General features: G+C 36.8%; 1 protein-coding gene across 5 annotated transcripts in view; it reads right to left on the bottom strand.

The window, feature by feature from the left end:
- The window catches only part of SOX6 (SRY-box transcription factor 6), a 588,685-nt gene that overhangs the window by 14,931 nt on the left and 550,194 nt on the right, over nt 1-23,560 (bottom strand). For all 5 annotated transcript variants that reach the window (XM_081063954.1, XM_081063955.1, XM_081063956.1 and 2 more), the window contains 2 exons: nt 3,570-3,803; nt 796-1,012 (listed from right to left, as the gene is read on the bottom strand). In XM_081063954.1, coding sequence (XP_080920080.1) covers nt 796-1,012; nt 3,570-3,803 — 451 coding nt within the window. The remainder of the gene's footprint in view (nt 1-795; nt 1,013-3,569; nt 3,804-23,560) is intronic.

Below are 23,560 nucleotides of genomic sequence, written 5' to 3'. Positions count from 1 at the left end.
GATCCCAGCTGCCTCCGGCCGGTGCCTCCAGAACTGTCTCTGGTCTGTCCCTCCCCCCACGTGCTCCAGGTCTGGCTGTGCTGGGACCTACAAGCATCTGCATCCCCACTTCTCCTGACTACTGTGGTTACAAGGGGCCTCTTCTGAATGCAGACAGCCAGTCAGCCAAGTCGAAATTTATACCAGAAATCTATTACCTAATTTTTAAACAAAATGACATGAAATCAGACTTGAAGATATCAAAAACATGTCTCGTTTTTGATTTAAGCAAGAAAATCCACATTGTTACTGCTTCCACCACAGAATAATTTACTGCAACAGGAGTTCTGGATCTTATGCCAAAAATGAGGTCCTCTAACCAATGTCAAGGCCAATTATCTTGTGGTAGATCCCACAACAAAAGCAGACTATTGTGATTAGAGTCAGAAGCACCACCCAGAGAAGTTGGAAAGCTTCTGGGGATTTCTTAAGGTTAGTTTTTATTTTTTTTTCTCCCTGTGTGTCTGCTTAAATAAACTACCAGAAACTTTGTGTGTGGCCACTGAACGTCTCAGATTAGTTCGGGAGACAATGCAACGGGTGATCAGTTGGCAGTGATGTGCTGCAGGTTTGTTTTGATTTGAGGAGGAGCCATGCTGCAAGGCTGTGTGCCTGTGACACTGCAAGGATGACCCTAGCCAAGCCGCTCGGTGTGTCACAACCTCCTCCCTGTCCCAATCTCCTTCCCAAACAGGCCATTCTGCAGTTTCTTACTGGGAAGGGAAAACCCAGGTGGCTAAATTCAGGAGCACGTACCCCACAGTAAAGAACTGCCTCATCTCCTGTCTCCGAGACCTCATCAGTTGCTTATACTCCCCAATCCGGAGCTTTTTGCCGTCAACGATGCAGGTGCGTTTCGGTCGAGGTTTGTATTTATAGTTCGGGTACTTCTCTAAGTGAATTTTGCTTAGCCGGGCCTGCTCTTCATAATAAGGTTGCTTCTCTTGGTTGGACATGGATTTCCAGCGAGACCCTACACATAAAAATAGCCGTAAGTACCCAAGTGGTCAAGGCAACATATTTCTGGCAAATACAGTTAGATATACTTTCCCACGTTTCACTCACCTGTGCTCTGCTAGTCTTTTAGACTATAGAGCAAAGAAAACTTGTGTATGTAATACATTGATCATTTCAATAATTTAAAGCTGGTGTTACGGTAAGTGTATTGTTTTAAAACATTGTCTTTGCTGCTTAAAGATCATCTCCTATACCAAAGTCTTTCCCCATCCATCTGCCTATCACTCTCAAGACGGTTAAAAACCGAACTTCCTAAGCATACTTTCAAGTACGACAGGATTCTCAGGAAAAGCTGTCATGGTTCCAGAAATGACCACCTCTCTTTCACTCTAAGCATCTTTAGCAAAGCTATCCTTTGAGAAGATGTCAGCTGATGTTGACATCCTTCCATATATAAAAACCTACTGTGCACACTGTCTTCCCTGCCCTAGGGTAACTAAAAAGCCTAAACTCCATTTAAGAAGTTAAAGCTTTAGAACCGGAAGGTACAGTTGGAATTATGTATACCATTTTCAAGTACTATAAACGTTCATTCAAAACTGTACCAATGAAAGTACAAAAAATTTTTAATATGGTTTATACAGGAAGAAGGAAAAGTATTCACTTCTCTAATATTGTTTATAAAGAATTATCTAAACACTTGACGAAGAAGGGATGTGTTTTTTTACATGTATCAAATTGCATTTTTGTGTCTCGCTGGTGAATAAAGCGGTAACAGCTGTGCTGACTGGATGTCAGCTATTCTTCAGAGGAGATTTTTCATACATAAACAAGTGGAAAAGTTGTACAAATATTCTCTGTAGCCAGCGATACCCTGGTCTGCTTCAATAGCACATCCATCCCTGTTCTTCCCTGATTGTGTGGAAATTGTGTAGAAAGTCTACGCATATAGGCTCCTCAGAGTTCCACTGGCTTCCAGCAGCTTAAAGACCCAGTTAACAGCAGATTCTTGGTGCTCTTGTGCTTGAAAGTTTACATTTTAATGAATACACTTACTATATTCTTAATAATTTTTTTTCACAGAACGCACACCAATAATATAGATTCCCCACAGCTGCCAAAATGGAAACAGAGAGGTTCTGTACCAATCTGAACACTTACTCATACTGCTACTAAAATGGCAAAAAAAAAAAAAAAAAGAGAGAGAGAGAGAGAGAGAGACAGAGAAAATTTCAGTTAGATATCAAACCTTAAGGACAGAGGAACACCGATTTTCTTTTGAATGTCTATTCATTTGGAAAAATCGAACCTATGCATTGGGAGTCTCTTGGTTTGAGAGGTATTTAAATTCAAAGGAATAATACCCCCTATGCATATCTCTGAATCTCTAAAAATAAACTTAATTGTAATGACATTTAGTATCCATTGTGACATTCAAAAGTCAAAAGGAAAAAAAGGGAAAATTTGTATTTTTAACATTTCACCACTATTTGATCTTATGTATGTTTTAAATTTTCTTAGAGGTCACTGCCTCAAAATGTCTCAGAACTGAGTTAAATTATTTATACAGTGACAAAACATGTGTATTTGTGTATGTCCAGATCACTGATATTTACTCAGGTTAAATATTTATTGCTTTTGAACAAAACATTTAAAAAAATGAAAACCACAGTTTAAGTCTCTAATGTTTTTCGGCTTCTTAAACGGCTCCCTTTGAGATTTTGTCACATCATGACAGCTTAAATAGAACAGTGCCTTCTGTGTTTTTTCTTTTTAAAGAGGAAACATGTTGACTGTAATGCTGCATGTTGAATAAAATATGTTCAATATGTTGAGTACAATGATTCCAAACTGTATAATGTGCACGAGGCAGGCTTTACACTAATAGAACAAGGCTTGAGTTTAATCCTGAGAAATGGGAGAATCACTCCGGCAATTTACCACAAAATGGGCCTCTGCCCTGTGGTCTAATGCGTTCAACTCACTGCTATGAAATTGAAACGAGTCATATCTTATTAAAGTAAATGTAGTTTTATTTTACAAGTTTTAAAGTTCTCCTCAGAGGTACTGTTCAACACTCCATGGACTTCTCACTACGTGGAGGCTCACCCCTAGTCCTTGATGAGTTCTTTCAGAGGGACGTGTGAACCCACGGATACTAAAGCTGGAAACTGTAGGGTCTATGAGTGTTTCCAAGGTTTCATAACAACTTACGAATGTAAGAAGACTGAAGAAGAAAAGGAGATAAAGCTTGACTCCACGATTCCTGTTTAGCAGTGACCTCTCAGAGGTGCCAAAGTCATACTATTAGCACATACTACAAATAGTTTTGTCTCCAAAACAAGTTTTTAGTCAGTCCTGCCCCGGCACATTGTGGAGGTAGTATCTCCTAAACCTAAATGCCACACTCTGGAGTAGGGGTTTCAGAGACGATGAAAAGGCTCCTATGGCAGCTTACTGGGCTACATTTCACTTCTGCAAACCAGTCTCCCCTACGTGTCAAGTGATACCCCTGCTTTTCCACGCTTGGGACACTCCTGGGGTAGAAGGTCAGCATGAGCTGCTGCACTCACCTAAAATTTTGCTAATGTTGGAGTTATGCATGTCGGGGAAGGCCTGAAGGATTTTCCTCCTCTCATCCTTTGCCCAAACCATGAATGCATTCATTGGTCGCTTGATGTGTGGCTCGCTGCTGGCCCGGCCGCGTGCATCCCTGTAGACTCGTGCTTCTGCCACGGTGGCACCTCCTGTTGGCCAACAATAATACTGCTGTAGTTTAGCTGCAGAGCCATTCATTGCTTTACTTCCTGTAACGTCAGGGCAGGAGAACAAGATGGGGGCAAATCGTTATTATCTGGATGATGTAACACAGTGTGCCGCCTGGTTCACCTGTTTTCCCAAGGCCGCTCTCCTTTGCCAAAAATTGCAGCCACTTCAAACTGTCTCTTTCCCTCAGATAGAATTCTCTTTCACAATATTGTGCATTGGCCAGTGTTGTTCTCACTGCCTGAAAGGAAGCCCCTTCTTTTACTTCTTCATGCTAAATGCCACTCATCCTTCGAGGCCTAGTCAAATGTAGTGTTTCATGAATTAATGAATTCAATAAAAAATATTAATTGAGCAATTACTGTGAGGTAGGCTTTATGCCAGGTGCTAGGGAGACAAAGGTGAATAAAACAGCCCCTGCTTTTAAGGAGCTCACAGCTCAGAGGGGAGACAGACCCCAAAAGACAGTAATCACAGAGTATGTTGTGTTTATAACATTGAAGTGAACAGGCTGCCAAGAGTGCACCAGACAGGACAGTCAGCTAAAGCCCTTGGAAGATGAATAAAAATTAGCATGTGAATAGGGGGAAGGTGATTAAGACAGGAAGGGTAACTCAGGCCACAGGAAGAGCATTTGCAATGATGCTCCCCAGGCTGCATTCATTTCTTTTTCTCTAAAGCTACGTGCTCCTAAGTAATTACTTGTTTATGTGACTATTTCTCTCTAATTTTTCCTCTCCATCCACAGGAATATGAAACCCCTCAAGTTAGCATTTATGTTGTACTCATTTTTGCATTCCCAGGATTTCCCACATAATAGATATTCAACAACTCTTTATTAAGTAAAAGACTGGTTTTCAACCCACATGCAAAAGTAGTAGACTCCAATGCATTTGTTTCAAGAGTCCTGATATATTTTTCTGCTGTTCTGCTGTTTAAGGGTAGTTCTCTAACATCCCCCTACAAAACCATGTCTAAATACCTGATATTTTATAGTTTCCAAAAAGGTGACTCTAGTAACATATTAGATTGAAAGCTCCTCGAGGATATGGCAGGAACAGGCTCTCGTTCACTGCTATATCCCTAGGTTCCAGTAAAGCACCTGGCATATAGAGTTTCAATTAACAGAGTACGTTAAATTAATGAATGATTGAAGAAATGATTGAGGCGTGAACAGCCCTTGCTTGTTTCCATGCATTCTACCAGCATGACACACGGACACATGCTTTACAACGTGGCAACTACTAAATATCTCCCTATAGATTGAGAACTCCTATAGTTCAATGTGACGTTGGACAGATGGCAAGCCTGGGCTTTTACTATATAAACCAGAAAACCTACTCCCAAAAGTTTAGAAGCAAAATATACATTAAAACCAACATTGCTACTTTTTTGAAAAGAGTAAATCCTTTCAGCTCAGTGGTGAGATTCCACAGAACAACAGGACCCAATCAATCTCTGGCCCTTCTCCTCAATTTCCAGATACCTTGATTAACTAGAAATGTGTTTGTGTCTGAGCTAGTAATAAATTAGAACATTAAAGTGCACTATTATTTGGCAAATATGGCCATCATTTGTCGCAAACAAAAGACAGGATAAAAGGGCCAAATTGGCTAATATTGTCAATGCTTTTCTAAACATGAGGGCAGAGGAGCCACTTTCTGAAGACCATACAAAAGTAACATGTTTTATAAACTGGCTTTCTTTTAGGCCCACTAGACAGAACAATCCCTTACATGAAAAGATTCAGATCCCAAGATGCATAACTAATATGCTACCTTTTTGCCACCATACCCACAGTACATTAATTTCATTTAAAATGCACTGACCATACAGGATAAATTGATTTCACTTTATATGGGTTTGACAGCCATGTTTATTGTGCAGTGAAATGTAGTGTAGCTTCCAGCTGACAATATCCATCAACACAGGGCAATATGCTGACTGCTGGGCCAGATGAAGGCATACATTACTCTGGAAGTGAAACACTCATTCAGATACGACAGTGTCTTCTCCTGAGGATCACCATAGTAATTTATGATGCCCTCGGTGCCATTACTTTACAACTGACATGGATTCAGCAATTTATATACTTGCTTGCATACACATAAAAGGAGAGACAGGCTTGTGGAGGATGTCAGATGCACAAACATTTCAATATTATTCTAAGTTAACTACAATGCCACAGGTGATTAACATTTGAGATCTGCTTTTACTGTCATAGCTTTCTCTCTACCTCTAGCAAAACCAAACAGCCATTTATTTATTTATTTACTCATTTATTTCTTAATTTAAAAGATGGATTTTATTTATTTATTAATTTAAAAGATGGATTTTTATTGTGAATGGGATCTTTTAATCTTTTACAGACTGATAGCAATCATGGTGGATTTTCAGATTCTGGTTTTACTAGATCTTCTGCTCTATCCCAACTCATCCTCCCAGATATGTCATATGTAAGCCCCATCTCTCTCCCTCTCATTCCATTCCACAGTTTTTGCATACCCTTCCCACTCGCTTCTATCTTACTAAATTTTACCCTTTTCCAAGGAAGAGAGATCAGGTCCTACCCCACCAACTGCCTGACAATGACCTTGCCCTTCCCTCCTATAGTACATACTGTCTATGTGACACTGATACTGAGTCAATTCCACAGCAGATCTCTAGGACTCACAGGGAATGCTCTCAGAAATTAAGAAGTCAAGCATAGTACGTAGCATAAAACGCAAATTAAGAAAAGGAAAATAGAAAAAGTTCCAGGTCATGCACACATCTCTTTTTTCTTTCTTGCCTCCTCTTCTCTTTTCCAAGGGGAATCAACTGAAAAAACAATTGGGATACCCTAAGCAAAATTAAGAATGTTGTGTCAATAAACCATGATTTGGGAAAAAGAAGAGACTTATTCAGGGAGACCGAGGTTTGAAACCACTTTTAAACTAGACCAGATATCTGATCGGGGTCAGAATTTTAAGAAAGTAGTAAGAGGCCACAACGTAGAAAGAATATTTAGGTAAGTGTCCTATAATGTCTCCAATCTTTGCTTCATGAAACAAAATGGTTAGGGAATTATGGTTGCAACAGTAGAAATACGTATGATTGGATATGTGTGTTTAAATTCAGAAATTTAAAAACGCAGACGGCATATTATAAAAGCTCTTTTATAACAGTTAAGGAAAATTCTATAGAATATTATAGAATTGTTTTCAAAAGGTATGCTATTAGTCTGAATATTTGAAGCCTAAAATCTACTTTCTATTCTAATTAACTTTATTTTTTTTTGAGTTTCCATCTTTTTTATTTTTCAAATTAAAAAAAAATTAAGGTATAATTGATAAATAACATCAGTTTCAAGTGTACAACATAATGATTTGGTATTTGTATATATGGTCACCATAAGTCTAGTTAACATCTATCACCACACATAATTACAAAAATTATTTTACCTGTGATGAGGACTTTTAAGATTTACTCTCTTAGCAACTTTTAAAAATACAGTATTTTTAACTACAGTTACCATGCTGTACATTATATCCCCATGACTTATTTATTTTATCTAATTAACTTTAAAATCTACATATCAAGTGTGACGTCATACTACTTCATTCATTTTGAAATAACATCACGTTTTAAAAAAGAGTCCCTTTATCCTAAAACAGCCAATGTTTTGTGTCAGAATCCAGAATTGTCCTAGGAATGTCTCACACTTGTATGAGGCAGCTTCTTTTAATAGCAGAGGAATCACTGGTGAGTTCACCATTCATGACTTGTCTTCTCATGGAAAGCAGTTAGAAGAAGCCTAGAACCTCAGCTCTGTACCTGCAGATTACTGCTTTCCAGCTGACTTGAGTCTTTCATTACCAGCAAAAGCATTCCTACACGACAGACTATTACTGAAAGGCCAGGAGGTCAACAGCACCACACTAGGCACCAAGGGAAAGCATTGGTCCCCTGTATTCCAAGAATTCCTGCTTTCTCTCCAACTTCCCAGAGGGAGCTGGGATTGATAATTCATCCTTTAGCTACCATATCACAGTTTGTGTAAAGACAAACTTTCAGTTAGATAAAGATAGTTCATCTATGGGGAGAAAACAGAAATTGCAAAGGCAAAGACCTCCTTAGGACTCTGTGATTTAAATGATTTAAAGAGAAGACAGAAAGTTGAGTTTTTCCAGGTGGACTGGAAAAAAGGCCAGTTTAACCATCAGAGCTTATGGCAACGGTCCTAAACTAATCTGAGAGAGGCCCCTTTCCTGGGTAAATTCCAAGAGTTATGTGAGTGAATGAGTAAGTGTTTGGTACATGTTTTCGTATACATAAAGTTCTCACTAAGGATGAACTCGGGCTAATTCTATCATGTGCCTACTAATCATTTATCCATGCATTAATTCAGCAAATACTTCTGACAGATTTTAGGTGTACCCAGCATTGTGATGAGGTATACAAAGTATAATACAAAGTATAATAATATGTGCCTTGTTTATAAGGAATTTGGTCCAGTGAGGGAAACAGACACAAATAAAAAATTTTAAAAACAGAATGAGTGCTAACAAAGGTAATTTAAAAATTGTATAAAAGCAGAGAAATGAAGCTATTAATGTTATTGGAATGGACAGAGATGAGTATCAGGGAGGCTTCAGACAAGAAGTGCTTGAACAGCATCTTAAAGAAAGAGTAACAATTTCCCAGCAGGTATGAGTGTGAAAGCATTCCAGGCTGGAGAATCAGTGTAAATAAAGGCACAGGGTTACAACAAAAGCACAGTATGTTTTAGGGAATAAAAAGAAGCTCGCTATGGTTTAGGCTTATAGAAAAAATAGGGGACTACTCAGAGATGAAATTTGAAGAGTAAGTAGGGACCAGATTGGTTAAGTACCCTGGAATGCCAAACAAATAATTTGTTAAGGTTTTTAAGCTGGGTAGTGGCATGAATAAATATGTTCTAGAAGTGGTTCAAATGGAAACTAAGTTAGAATTTACAACTATTCTCAGTGATTATTAGTGAATTGATATTAAAGAATAGAGAAAAATAAAGTGAATCAAATACCTCCTCACATGCCCATGAAAACTTACATTTTGTCAGACAAAATGTGATGTATGAAAAAAATTCTCCTCTGGGATCTGGGTGTAATGGCAGAATAGCTTATATTAGACTAACCCTCGAGTAGATACTAATTATAAACTCTGGAAAATGTATGGAAAAGCAACCATTTAAAGTCATTTGACATCTACCAAAATTAAGAAGAAATGGGAGAGAATTCAATCCTCGACAGAAAAGAATTTCACTGAGATCCCTGTGTTCATAGTTTTTCCATGAAGGCACTCCCCAGATTGTGTAGCATCTTCATGGATCTTCTGACAATTTAATCCAATTCAGACTGACTTTCTGTTTGCATTCTAATCACTCCACAAGTTCAATGGGATCATCAAGTAATATAACTGCCTCATAGCACAAAACTTTACATTTTTAATAGAGGAAGATAATAGAAGCCAGAATTTCTGTAATTTATAATCCACAATGCATAATATATAATAAAAAATTACTAGCTGTTCAAACAACCAGGTAAATGTGACCCAGAAACCAAAGTGGAAAAAAAAAAGACAAGAGAGAAAAAAGAAAAAAGTCAACAGAAAGTGAGATGAGTCGGATTGTGTAATGAGCAGACAGAGGCTTTAAAATAACCATTATAAATATGCTCAAGGACTTAAAGGAAAAGATTGCCATAATGAATGTATAGATGGGGGAAACTCAGCAGAAAAATAAAACTATAAAAAGAAAAAAATGGAAATTCAGGAACTGAAAAGTATACTTGAGATGAAAATTCACTGACTAGCCTTCACAGAAGTTTGGAGTGTATATAAAGGGCTAGTGAACTTGAAAATACATCAGAAAAAATTATGAATAGCCTCAAAAACAGAAAGAATGAAAGCTTAAACGGTAAACAGAGACTCAGCAACATGTAGAACAACATTAAGTGTTCTGAAATATGTGTAACAGGAGTCCCATAAGAAGAAAAGGGAGAATCAAAAGCGGAGAATATTTGAAGAAACATTGGCTGAAAAATTATCTGAATTGGTAAGAAACATCAATTTATAGGTTCAAGACATTTAGATAGATGCAGGCAGAATAGACACAAAGAATTTAATTAATTAAACAAAGATTTAATTAATTAATAACTGATTGTTTAATGTTTTTAAAAGACAAGGGACTATTTAATATAAAACACAACATTGTCTTGTAGGGTTTATAACATATGAAGAGGTAAAATATGTGAGGACAAAGCACATTAAAACAATGGACAAGGGTAGTAGCGAATTAAATTGTTAAGGGTTTCTTTATTTTATGAGAAATGGTATAATTTTAACTGTAAGTCTCACTAGAAAACACAACTGAAAAAAAAATACAAAGAGGTATAGCTGAAATGTCAATAGGGTAATTCAAATGCAAGACAAAAAAAAGAAAAGGATTCCAAAGGAGACAATACTAAGATCAGTGGTTGCCATGGCTGGGGGAAGGACGAACAGGTAGAACACAGAGGATTTTTAAGGCAGTGAAAATACTCTGTATGATACAATGACAGATGGATATGTGTTATTCTACATTTGTTCATACCCACAGAATGTACACCAAGAGTGAACCCTAATGTAAACTATGGGCTTTGGTTGATTATCACATCAAGGTAGGTTTATCAACTGTAACAAGTGTACCATTCTGGGGGGGGTGTTGGTGAGGGGAGAGGCTATACAAGTGTGGGGACAGGGGGTATATGGGAAATCTCTGTACCTTCCCCTCCATATTAACCGCTCTTAAACCACTCTAAAAACAATAGTCTTTAATAATAATAACAATAATAATAATATTCAAGGAAACCAAAAGAAAGAAAGGAAAAACAGAAGGCCAAAAATTGAGAAAACAAATAGGAAACAAATAGCAAATGGTAAGACTTAAGCCCATCAAATTCAGTAATTACATTAAATAGAAATGAATTAAACAATGCAATTAAAATCAGAGATTTTCAGAATGGATAAAGAGTAGAAATAAATGAAATAGAAAACAAATGCAATAAAGACAATTTACAAAGCCAAAGGTTAGTATTTTGAAAAGATCGATAAAACTGATAAACCCCTAGTAAGACTGATCAACAAAGAGACAACAAAAATACCACTATTTGGATTGAAAGAGAGTATTTCACTATAGATACTACTCACATTAAAAGATAATAAAGGAATGTTGTGAAGTACTTAATTTCAATAAACTTCACAATTTAGATGAAATAGACAAATTCCTTGAAAGATACAAACTACTAAAATTCACTCAAGAATAAATAGAAAACCAGAATACTCTTATAGCTAATAAAGAAATTAGATTTACAACCAATGACCTTCCAACAAAGAAAATGCCAATCCCAAATGGTTTCTGTGGTGAATTCTTCCAAACATTTAAGGAAAAGCTAATAATAATCTTACACAAACTAAGAAAGTAGACGGAGAAAGAACATATCCAAATTCATTTTATGAGGCAACATCATGCCCTGACAGAGATTTGAACATAAATGCAAAAATTTTTAATAAAATATTAACAAATTAAATCCAGCAATACACCTAATGGATAATAAATCGTGACCACGTAGGATATATATCAGGAATGTATGATTGGTTTGACATTTGAAATCCGGCAATCTAATTGACTACATTAACAAAACAAAGGGAAAAATATCATCAAGCCAATCGATTCAGAAAATGATTTTGACAAAATTCAAAACCCATTCATGTTAAAAACTCTCAGGAAACTAGTAATAAAAGGGAAGTTCCTCGGTCTGATAAAAGACATTTAAGAAAAACCTATAGAACATCATAGTACTTAATAGTGAACCATTGATGCTTTCCCCCAAGAAAAAGAACAAAGCAACAGATGCCCACTCTCACCATCGCTAATCAACACTTTTCTGTAGGTAAAGAAATAAACAACATGTAAACTGGAAAAAATAAGTAATATTATTTGTTTACATAGGAAATCCTAAGGAATCTACAAAATAATTATTAGAACAAGCAAATTTAGCAATATTGCTATATACAATATAAAAATACAGAAATTAATTGTATTTCTATATACTAGCATCAAACAATTAGAAAGTGTTTTCTGTATTTACATTCATAATAGCATCATAAAATAAAATACTTAGGAATAATTTTAACCAAAAAAAATGCAAGAGCTCTACGCTGAAAACAATACATTTGTAATTTAAAGAAGACCTAAATAAATGGAGGAATATACCATGTTCATATGTCAGAAGACTCAATATTGTTAAGATGTCAATTCTTTCCTAATTTATCTATAGATTCAACCCAATCCCAACAAAAATTCCCAAAAGACTTTTTAAAGAAATTAACAAGTTGATTTTAAAATTTATATGAAAAATAAAGCAGTAAGAACAGCCAAAACAAACTTGGAAAAAGTTGAAGGATTCAAACTATCTTATTTCAAGACTTACAGTGAAAAAGTATTCCATGACACTGTAAAAGCTAGAGTAATAAGGACAGTATGGTATTAGTAAAGCATAAACAAATAGATCATGGAACAGAATAGAGAGTCCAGAAGTAAACCCTTACATATATGGTCAACTTTCAATAAATACCTAAGGTATTAAAGTGGGAAATGATAGTCTTTTCAATAAATAGTGCTAGGACAAGTGGATAAACATGTGGAAAAAAAACTAAACCTCGATCTCATTATATACTACACTCAACAGTTAATTTGAGATGAATCATAACAAAGCCCAAAACAAAAACTATAACATTCATTAAGGAATACATAGGGGATATTTTAGTGACCTTGGAGTAAGCAAAGATTCTTAAATATGACATATAAAGCACAAAACATACAAGAAAAATGACAAATGGAAATTTATCAACTTTAAGAGTCTGCTCATCAAAAGTCATTGTTAAGAAAATGAAATGTCAAAGCACGGACTGGGAAAAATATTCACAATACACATCTAACAAGAAATTGTATCGATAATATATAAAGAACTTCTGCAAAAAAAAAAAGTAAACAATTGAATTTAAAAATGGGCAAAAGATTTGAACAAACATTTTACAGAAGAAGATGTAGTTATGGCCCAATAGCACATGAAATGGTAATCCATATCATTAATCATAAGGAAAATACAAGTTAAAACCACAATGAGATACCATTTCCCACCCACTAAAATGGCTTACAACACTAAAAATTGGCAGAGATATGAAACAACGGGAACTCTAATATATTAATGGTAGAAGTGTAAACTGGCATAATGATTTCAGAAAACATCTTGGCAGTTGGTTATAAAGGAAAATATACACTTACCTATGACCCAGCAATTCTACTCCTAGGTACTTACCCAAAATAAATGAAAACTTTTTTCCAGAGATTGATTTTTATAATAATATCATAGCAGTTTTATTCATAATAACCCAAAATGGAAAATAACTGGAAAATGGACAAATTGTAGTATATATCCATACAATGCAGTGTTATTGAAAATAAAACTGTTTTAACACTTATATTTTTAAAAAAGATAAAATAAGAGAACCAAAATAAAACAGAAAACCAATCAAATAAACAAAAGTGATCTTTTCTGAAAGGTTCTTTTCTCTGTGGACATAGGTCATTGTGAACTCAAAAAGATGGCCTCTTTTTCCCAAAACAATCAATACAAGGGGAAAAAAAAAAGCTTATTAATGAAAAGAGACATAAATATATACCATTGGGTTGCTCAACAATCACAGTATTTTAGACTACCTCAGTCTATCAACAGAATAGTTGATTTTCTCCAGTGGGATTTTGGAAAGATTTATATTTGATAGTCCCTCATTCGGGTTAATAGAGAAAATGACAGTAAGTGCATCAGAAACAAAGCTGTGGAAGACAAATTTTAGTAGGGGACATTTACAAATAGGAAAGAAGGGTATTAATATTACACAGGTCAGATTTTTTTCACCATGCTTATCCTACCAAATCTCAGTATGGTAGAGGTCTAATGCACTATATTGCAGGCATGGCTGACAGCTATCCGTCTATGATTATGGAACTTTCTACTTTGCATTCCTCCTTTCTGCCAGAATGAGAACCTGCTTTCATTATAATAAGGCTGCTTGGAATTCAAATTTGTTTTCTTTTGGCAAAAAACAAAACAATTTGGCTATCTCAGTGATTGACTTGACAGAAAAATTCTATGGCTGAACAAGAGTCTTAATCCTTAGGGAAGGGATGCGCTCATCTTCTGAGAAGAAGGGATGCTAGGGGTGAAGAGTATGGTTTGTTCTCTCTGCCTTTTATAAATGATTAGCTAGGTAGATTAGCAAAGAATGACCTACAGATGGGCGTCACGATTTGAAGAATGCAAATGCAAAATATGGATGGTATAGTTCTTCTGAGCTAGAGGTTGGTGAAAAAATAGAAACCAGTGGTGCAGGAACAAAAGACGAACTGCCTGTGGTACTTGATTAAGGTGCTAATTCTGCATCTAATGTAGGAGAAGGCCATAGGCAAAAGTTCATTTCCTTGTTTTCATGTTAAAGTTCTTTAATCCCAAAAAACAAATACCATACCTACCTCAATTATTGAACTTATCTATATGAAGAAATTCACCAAATAAACTAGACAAGATATATATATATATATATATATATATATATATATAGATAGATAGATAGATAGATAGATAGATAGATGGATAGATAGATAGATAGATAGATAGAATACATATAAAGAAAAAATTCCATTGGGTACTTTGGAAGCAGACATGTCACTATTCAGAGTACCAAAGTAATTATTTAAAGAACAATTTACTTTTTTGATGGGACTAGCCCAGAGTTCAGTTTCCAGATCAGGAACACTAGATGTGCTAAGTAATTTTGTGTGTTACATGCCACTGAGTCAGCTCCAACACCTGGCAACCCTATGAATGAATGATGTCCATGATGTCCTGTCCTCAACAGCCCTGCTCAGACTCATGCCTATGGCTTCTTTTATAGAATCAATCCCTCTCATATTAGGTCTTCCTCTTCTTCTGCTGCCTTCTGTTTTTTTCCAGCCATATTGTCTTTTCCAAAGAACCGAAGCCCTCTCAAAGGAGGACGGCTTCAGTTTCATCATTTTTTTTACATACAAGAATATTTACAATGTCCTTTTAGTAAATACATTATCTTAATCCTCTTCACAATCCTTTGAAATGAATAGGGTAGATATATTTGTCTACCCACTTTATAGATGAGGAAACCAAGGCTCAGAGAGTTATGTTATCTTCCTCTGAAATAACCAGTTGCTAACATACTGCTCCTGAGAGGCAGAGCTAGATGTAGAATGGAGGTCTCCCTTTCAGTCTGGTGCATTTCCCCTACACCAACGCTACCCCAGGCGCTACTCAGTGATCTGAAATAAGTCTCAATTTCAAAGCCCTCCGTTTCTTGGCGGGAACATTACTTTCCCCCTGTAAAGATGCCATTTCCTTGCACAGCTAAGCACATTAGAGGAGCCCATTACCAGTTATGAAGTTCATGCCACTGTCTAATTGTCTCTGAAATACTGCCCCACCAAAGATGCAAGAACATTCAAAGAAAGCACAAAAGATGGAAATCACAGCAGGGATTAAAACGATGCTAAAATAATGCATTCCTTGGTTGCAGGATTATGAACAAGTGTTATTGTGGATAAGACTTCCATTTTTCCCTATTGGAAACTCCATTCTCTTAAAAGATCAACAAGAAGAACCAAAAGGGAATTCCCTAAGGTCAGCTCTAAGGAAACATAAACCTCTAATTCAATAACTCTGCTACTGCTCTGAAAAAAGGCTTTATTATTGCAACATCCATATGGAGCCAATTGGACATTAATGACTAATCAATCCCTCCCCTTTCTATTCTACTTAAAGTGTCACAAACCATGTTTAGATTAGCCCATTTCCTGCTTAGGATTGCTCAAGATGTCTTTTGTTCTTTCAGGACCAGCCTGATGGAGGCAGCTTAAACAAACACACGTCCAGAGTGGCGCAGGAGTTATAAAGTGCCATATGTGAATGAACAAAGGGGCTATACTAAAGCCTTTTGTGGTATTTGTTAATGTTTTTCATCTGAGCTTAAAAAGGCTTAATGACTTTGTGGTGAGCTGATGCATGTGGCTCGTGGCTTTGCAAAATGAAGGAAATTCTAACCAGTGATACACCAGTCTGTGTTTTTAAGTCTCTTGCTTTCAGTTTTGGTGCCTTTGTTTACTTTTTTTTTTTAATTCTCAAGTTATATTTGCTCTACACAGATAGCTAAACAGAGCCCTTTATCTTGTTTCAACTATAGGTTCCAAGAGCAATCGGGATAAGTTATATGATTCTCTGTTTTAATGACCTGAACGTAGCAGAGAACATCAAATATTCCACTTATTATCTATGTGCTATTTGTATGCACAGGAAGAAAGCTTACAAGCTGTTAAATCAGGCAAAAAGACATCATTTAAGTTTGAACCAGAAACTACTGTGGATGAATTAAGACAATAGTAGGTCTGGTCTCCTAAGTTTTCAGGAGAACCAGGCTCAGATTCAAGTAGATTCCCTTGGAGAACACAGAGGCTGGTGAAAAGCTGGCCGACTAAATAATTCATGTTGCTCAGTAGCTTCTGGCTTAATCCAACTCAATATACTACCGTAGCCTCTACATGAAATTAAGAAGCACAAACCAAGATGAAGCAAATCTCAGAGTTCATTAACAAAGATACCACAAATCCATCCTCTCTCATTTCCATCCTTATCACTCGATTGCTTTGGCCTGTCTCTGCTGGACTGTTATAAACACTAGCCTTCTAGCTGATATCCTTACTTCCAGTTTTGCATCCCCTGACCCCACTTAAATACCTCTTCCTAATTTCAGCCAGAGGGATCCATCACAAATGCAACTGTGATCAAACCACTCCTATATTTAAGTCTTCAATGGCTCCCTAATGCCCCAAAGATAAAGTCCAAATGTCTGGGCATGGTATACGAAGCCTTCCAGGAACTGTTCTCTATCTGTGTCTTCAGTTCCATTCCATCTCTGGTGACTCTACTTGCCATTTTTGTTTTTTGCTTTATATTCCTGAACTACTTCTAGTTCTCTATACATTGTGTTGTTTTATACTGGGAATTTGTGCTTCCTCTTTTTGGGGAATTTCCTGTCCACCTTGCAATCATTCATTCATAGACTCATGACAGGAATCACCTTCTCCTGGCACTCTTACCTAGTTTGTCAGGTTGGGCTAAGTATTTTATGCTCCTACAGCACCCTGTGCCTACCGATGCCTAAGTATTTAGTACATTTCATCCAAATCACCAGCTGAATGTGCCCACCTTCTTCACGAGACTGTGCACCCCAAAAGGTCAGGGGTTGCGTTGTATCCGATTCAAAACTGCTTCCCCATGGTCTGGTGCAAAAGCTGAAATAAGGTTAAGTACTCAAACATCACAGCAGAGAGCAGTGGACATCTTCAACAGTGAAAATTTTAGAGTAAGACTCAGATGTCTACATGCTGCATTAGAACTTGAGAATTTCTGAAATCTGATTTTGTATAAACCCCATTTTATTTCTTATATTCCTTTAAGTATTTTGCCTTACTCGAGCTCTCTGTAAGATAAGAATGGCTTTGATGGGAAATTGTACCCACAGTTGTTTGGAATTCAGAGATCGTTGGTTCTAATCTTACTTCTTTTATTGACTTGCTACACTGCACAATTCTGAAATCCCAGACTCTCTACTTCTGGGGAAATCTTGAAAATACGGTAAGGCAAGTCTAGGGTTTTTTGGAAATGTTAAATCTGAAAGTTGTTTAAATACTGTAGTGTTTATGGGAATATGTACAATGGAAGCATGTATTCAAACAGGCATGTGATGGGACCTTCTATAGATAGCAGTCATTATGAAACAGGTAAAATATACTTAGAATTAGAGAATTTTAATATGACAGGGATATTAAAGATCATCTAATACACATTCCTGAAACTGAAATTTAGAGAGGTTAAATTGCCCAAGTCTCACAGTTAGTAAACATCAAAATCACAATGAACTCAAATGTAACTATCCCCAAAGTGTCACACTTGCCATCAAAATGAATTTCTAAAATGGTCAGTTGAACTGTTTCAAAGGCATACAGATTTTGCTTTCTTAAGAAAATTATTTTAATTTTTCTTCATTTTGTTTATTTTGTTCCAGGGAATCTGCCTTTTACTAGAATGAGGGATGCAGATCATGGATGCAGTAGAAACTTTTTTTTTTTTTTTTTTTTTTTTTTTTTTTTTTTAGGTTAGGGGTATGGAAATAGACAGTATTAGAAGGAGATGATTCAAGGATTTGGGGCAATCAACTCAATTTGTATGGTCCACCAAAACTTTTACACCCTGAAAATCTGGTGAAAGTATTTGAAAGGTACCTAATATTTGTATGACTTGAAAAAAATTTTTTAAATTTGTTTTCACTATTTTCTATACTTCTTATTAATTTTTTTTTTTTTACTTTTTAATGAAAACCAACAGGAAAAGCTACTTCGGCAAAGGTAACCAACTCCATCAGCTCATCCTAGAGAAAAATGGGAGTCAGTGTGGCTCAGACGCTATGTAGTTAGATCTAGGCTTGAACTGTAGATTTGATCTTTCCTAACTGAGTAACCTTGGGTAAATTATCCCTTCTCTAAACTATAGTTTTGTCTACTTATAAAAGAGAGTCAATAATTTCTACTTGGCAGGATACTTGTGAGGATTAAATGGGAATGTAAGTATCCTACCACATGGATTGGAATCCACTCACTGAACAGAAATTGCCCTTAGAAATAGTAACAATAACAATGTCAAGAGAAGTAGTAGAATGTCTATTCCAGTACCAAGAACATGGCAGGTGGCTAACTCATATTTGCTCCCTTTCTAGTCTTCCCGCATGCCCGGGTGATGTTTCCTATATTCCTGTTCTTCACGGTGGTTATAAAATGAACCCACAAGTTAGCTGGGGAGTACCATTTACTACTTAATGGAGTGTCTTTTCTGCCCAAAACATCTGCCTAAAAATATGTTTCAAAAGGGTCTCTACAACATAGAACTAAAATGCATCGAATATGTGTAAGACCAAACCAAGAAAGACCATCTCACATCTCCCCACTTCCCACATGTGGGAATTGTAACCAGACTGTGTCCCAGAAGAAAAGGAAAAGTGAACTTGTGAATTTATGGATCAACTTTTCATAAAGGATTTGTTGAAATAACAAATAATTAGGATTATTGACTCTGAGACTGTCACAAATGGAGGGCAAAGATGTTTCAGGGATGTTTGACAGTTTTTTCTTTCTCCTCCACTAACAGTTCTGCAACTCTGCAGCATGGAGTAGCTATTGTCCTTTTTCATTTTGACCTTATGCAAGATTGACCTTCCCAGTGAAAAGTGAGCTTTTATTGAAGTAGCTTGAAGTGATTTCTCTGCCATGAAAAAAAAAAAATATATATATAAACAAGTTAGCTGCAATTTGTATTTTTAGTATAAAATTTAAATGGTCGAATATATTGCTAATAAAATTCTTCTGTCCGAGGCTGAGATTTGAGATATTAAGTTTTAGGTCAGTTACAGCCCACTCCTAAACGCAACAGTCTACAGTATAATGCAAATGCCACTTGATTCTTATACAATCTCTTCCACCTGGTACCCTGACCTAACTTAGGGCCTCGTGCCTCAGGATAAGTATCCATGGGACAAAAACAATAGAAAAAAATCACTCTCCGCTAGTGAGAGGCAAAACTACAATAAAACTGAGCTGTAAGACATCCATCAGTCACAGCAGACAAAGGGAAATCATACTCAAATGAGTGATACACTCAGGAAGAAAAGAGGTATTTTGACTTATGGAAACCCTCCTAACACCTACTCAGCTCTCTCGTGATGTAATATAAAAAAACACCCATTGAATATTCCCTTTGAAAGAGTATTAAAGAGAACAAAGGAATAAAGACTAGCAGATCTCTAAGACCGACCTACCTGCCGCTTTTCCATTATTGGTAACCTCTATTATCTAAGTCAATCTTGAACAATTAAACAAGTAACTGTTGATTTGGTGGCAAAGTCTAAATTCCTCAAGTCTGACATTCAAGGCCCTCCACAGGATGGAACCCAGCTATTTCTATAACATATTCAGTTCAACAGATATTTACTGAAGACAAGTACGTGCAAGGCTTTGTAACGGGCTCAGTGGAGAACACAAAGACGAGAAAGGTTATCCTTCCCTTCTGGAACTTCCTTATTGTATGCTTTTATTGTATGCTTTTATTGTATGTAAAGCTTGTATGCTTTACTGTTTCTGTGTCTGCTGGGATCATTCCCTCAGCTGCAAGTTCTTCCCCTTCTCTTTGCTCATCCAAACCTAGGCTTATTTCCTGATGCATTTCTAGCAGGCCTTCTAGAATCACTGCTATCCATTAAGCACTGTAGCTTCCTCTTCTAAACTGCTTTCCTTCTGTTTCTCCAGTGATGTGCTTGAACACATAATACTTTAGGTTGCTTTGCTTTCTGGATGTGCTAACAGGATAATCCCAAATACAATACGTTACTAACTCCTGGAGAACATACTGTAGTCCATCTTCTCAAAAAAATCCTTCCCTCCATGCCCATAACAGTGCTGTGCGCATGACAGACAATCAGTGAATTGTAACAAGAACATGTGGATGAAACTGCAGACTGGAGGATGCGAGTAGGGGCAGATCCTGGCTGAAAAAAACCTGGTTATCAGCACTGGCAATTCAGTCTACAGAGAATCAGCTCTAATGGGTACGAAACGGCAGATAGGGGGTGCAAGCAAACAGTGATAGACAAACAGAGCAAAATGACACAATAAATCTATTAATAAAAGAAGGAGATATTCAATGATAAGGATATCTTAAAGAAAAAAGATAGAAAGTAATAGAAAATGGGGGACAGCTGGGTGGTTATCAACTCTTTGGAAAAACTTAGAAGCACAGTTATCAAAACTTGAAAAGAAGGGAAAAAAACGTTGGTCTCAAATCCAATCCTGACCTTAAGCAGAGAGAATTTAAAGAGTACTCCCAATTGGGCTGAACTCTATAGCTTGCAGATGAGACATCAACTGGCTTTTGCTGCCAAGAGAGGAGGATCTGTGTCAGGGAACTAGACAAGGTCCATGCCTCAAAAACCATACAGTCAGTCCAAACATGGAGTTGGACCTCTACCAGCTGGGCTTTACTCGAATGTGTTGGTATACGGGAAGCAGACATCCATACTGCTAAGGAAGCATGGACTGATTTTGCAATCCCATTGGGAGCAAACGTTGGCTGCTCTTGTCTTGTGTCTCATTTTCATGGTAGATTGTGTTAACCTTTTTGTCAACCAGTTGCTGTAGCAAGATGGGGAAGTATTTCTATGTGATTCATTAATGGCATAGACAAGCATTTCCTCTCCAGGGTAGAGGATTTTAAGTTAGAAAATTCTGTGTGTGTGTGTGTGTGTGTGTGTGTGTGTGTGTGTGTGTGTGTGGTACAGTTATAAACACTATCAGTGACCCTCTTTGAAGAAGGCAGCTCAGTGGGAAACCAGCTAATGGGCAGGGCTAGGTTCCTTACTAAAGGGAGTCTGGATTTTTGGGCTTTCTAGCTTAAGCAGGTTGAGTTCCCTTTATACAATATTAGGGGATGGAGTTATACAAGAATCTTGACATTTCACTTTCTTGCCCCATCAGGGCTATCCATCACTTGGAGAGTTCAATGGAAATTGTTTCTTACCAACATTAAAAGTTATTTGGGAGCTTTTAAGACACAGCAAATATATTTCTGTAAGAGAAGTTTATTTGCTTGTTTAAGAGAGCTGCACTTTATATATAGTGCTGATATAAACCGGTGCACAGGATCCTCTAAAACTGTTTATATCCACAGTAAAATACAGTTTTGTGATATTCATACAACAGAGTTAGTCCAAAGCGGAGGGCTTTGCGAATTCTGCTTCTCTCCCAGCCCGTGTGGCTGTTACTCAGGCTTCACCATGTCTTGGGCCTCCCCGGCTACCCAGCCTGCTTGTTCCAGGGACTACTTTGCCTATTCCTTTCTCAGATACATCTGGAAACACTGTTTTGGGGCCGCTGTGGAAGGCCAGACCCATGAGCTCACAGCACAGCTCTGGTTAGTGATCCCTTCTGATTTACCTGGGTCTGTTTTTCTAAGACGTACAATCCCCCCATCTTTTATTCCTAGTATATACTCTAGTACTTGGATTGCTTGTTGGGCAAAGATGTCTCATCCTTGGTATATTTCTATTTAATTTCCTTTATTTAAAAGATGGTGCTATTGATACTTGTTACATTCTAGTTGACTTAAAGGTGAATGATTTTAATTACATAGCAGTGAAATAAGAGTTTAAGAAAACACTGTCAACTAAAACCCACCTAGACCAACTTCCTCACCTACAGAAGAGAAAATTCAGGGAAAGGAAGTGACCTGCTTAAGGCTAAACAACTAGAATTTAAGTCACTTAGTTCTTGAACAAATATCTGAAGGGGTCTCAAGCAAAAATGGTAAGTTCTATTACGTTGAAATCCAGAAGTCAGACTAGAAGCAATGAGTAGTAGTTATAAGGAAGCAGAGACAAATTTTGGCTAGAAATAACAAATGATAATTAGACCTGGAATGAGTTTATCAAGAAGTGGTCAGTTTTCTGTCATTAGACTATTAGAGGCATTTGAACAGAAGTGAGATGACCACTTGTTAGGGATATAAGAATGGATTTCTAGGCTGGAATTATAAATTTGATGATGTCTCTCCTTTATCCCAGTTCGGAGAACCTAAGTATTGCTATGTGAAGCACTGTATCCTGATGGGCTTGAGCTAATAATGACATTTATATTCCAAAGTATAAATAGTCGTAGCATTTAAGTCCCACCCCAGATTATACTACAGTTTGCCTCTGCTGCCTTGAATGAGCCGTGTAGCTAGCAAAACCTCCTTTTCAGGAGTAAGGATCCAGGGAAGGGAATGGGAATGAGAAAAGCTTCAAAGATTTTCCAGAGTATGGATCAAAGGGGAAGAAGAATTTCTAAGAGAAGTGCATTTTTAAGAAAAAAAAAGGAAAAGTCGCAGTCTCTATTTTATGTTTATAAACATAGAGCTTAAGTTGACAATATAAAGCTATCCTGAGATATAAAACTTAGAAGTAATGAGAAGTTCACAAAAAATAGCTTTCAGGAGAGCTAAGGCCATCTTGACTAGGAGCCAATGCACAAATTCAGTGCAAATCTATAAAGCCCTTCTAAGTGAATCTGAGAATAACAGTTCTAAACTGGGGCTATTCTTGGTGCATATATCTATTTTCATTCAAATCAATGCAAGTTTTTAATACAGTGGAGGACATCATTATAGTTCCAATGCAGGATCCAAAAGTCTGGCCAACGAGAATCCCTTTGAGAGCCCATCCCTTTCAGAAATCATATCCCATTATTCTCTGCATCAAAATGAGGTATAGCCTCCCTCTGAGGCTGGGACACAACAATTGAATTTGAGAATTAAAGTAGGTGTTAAGAGAATGTTTTCTTATCCAAACTATTCTGTGAAACGAAGAAGAAGAAGAAGAAGAAGAAGAAGAAGAAGAAGAAGAAGAAGAAGAAGAAGAAGAGGAAGAGGAAGAGGAAGAGGAAGAGGAAGAGGAAGAGGAAGAAATAGAAGAAGAAGAAGAAGAAGAAGAAGAAGAAGAAGAAGAAGAAGAAGAAGTAGTAGTAGAAAGGAAAAAAAAAAAGAAAAAGAAAAAGAAAAGTATCCATTTAGAGACC

The sequence above is a fragment of the Rhinolophus hipposideros genome, assembly GCF_964194185.1.
Source record: "Rhinolophus hipposideros genome assembly, chromosome: 10".
Lineage (NCBI taxonomy): Eukaryota > Metazoa > Chordata > Mammalia > Chiroptera > Rhinolophidae > Rhinolophus > Rhinolophus hipposideros.
This window is presented reverse-complemented; position numbering and strand designations above follow the sequence as displayed.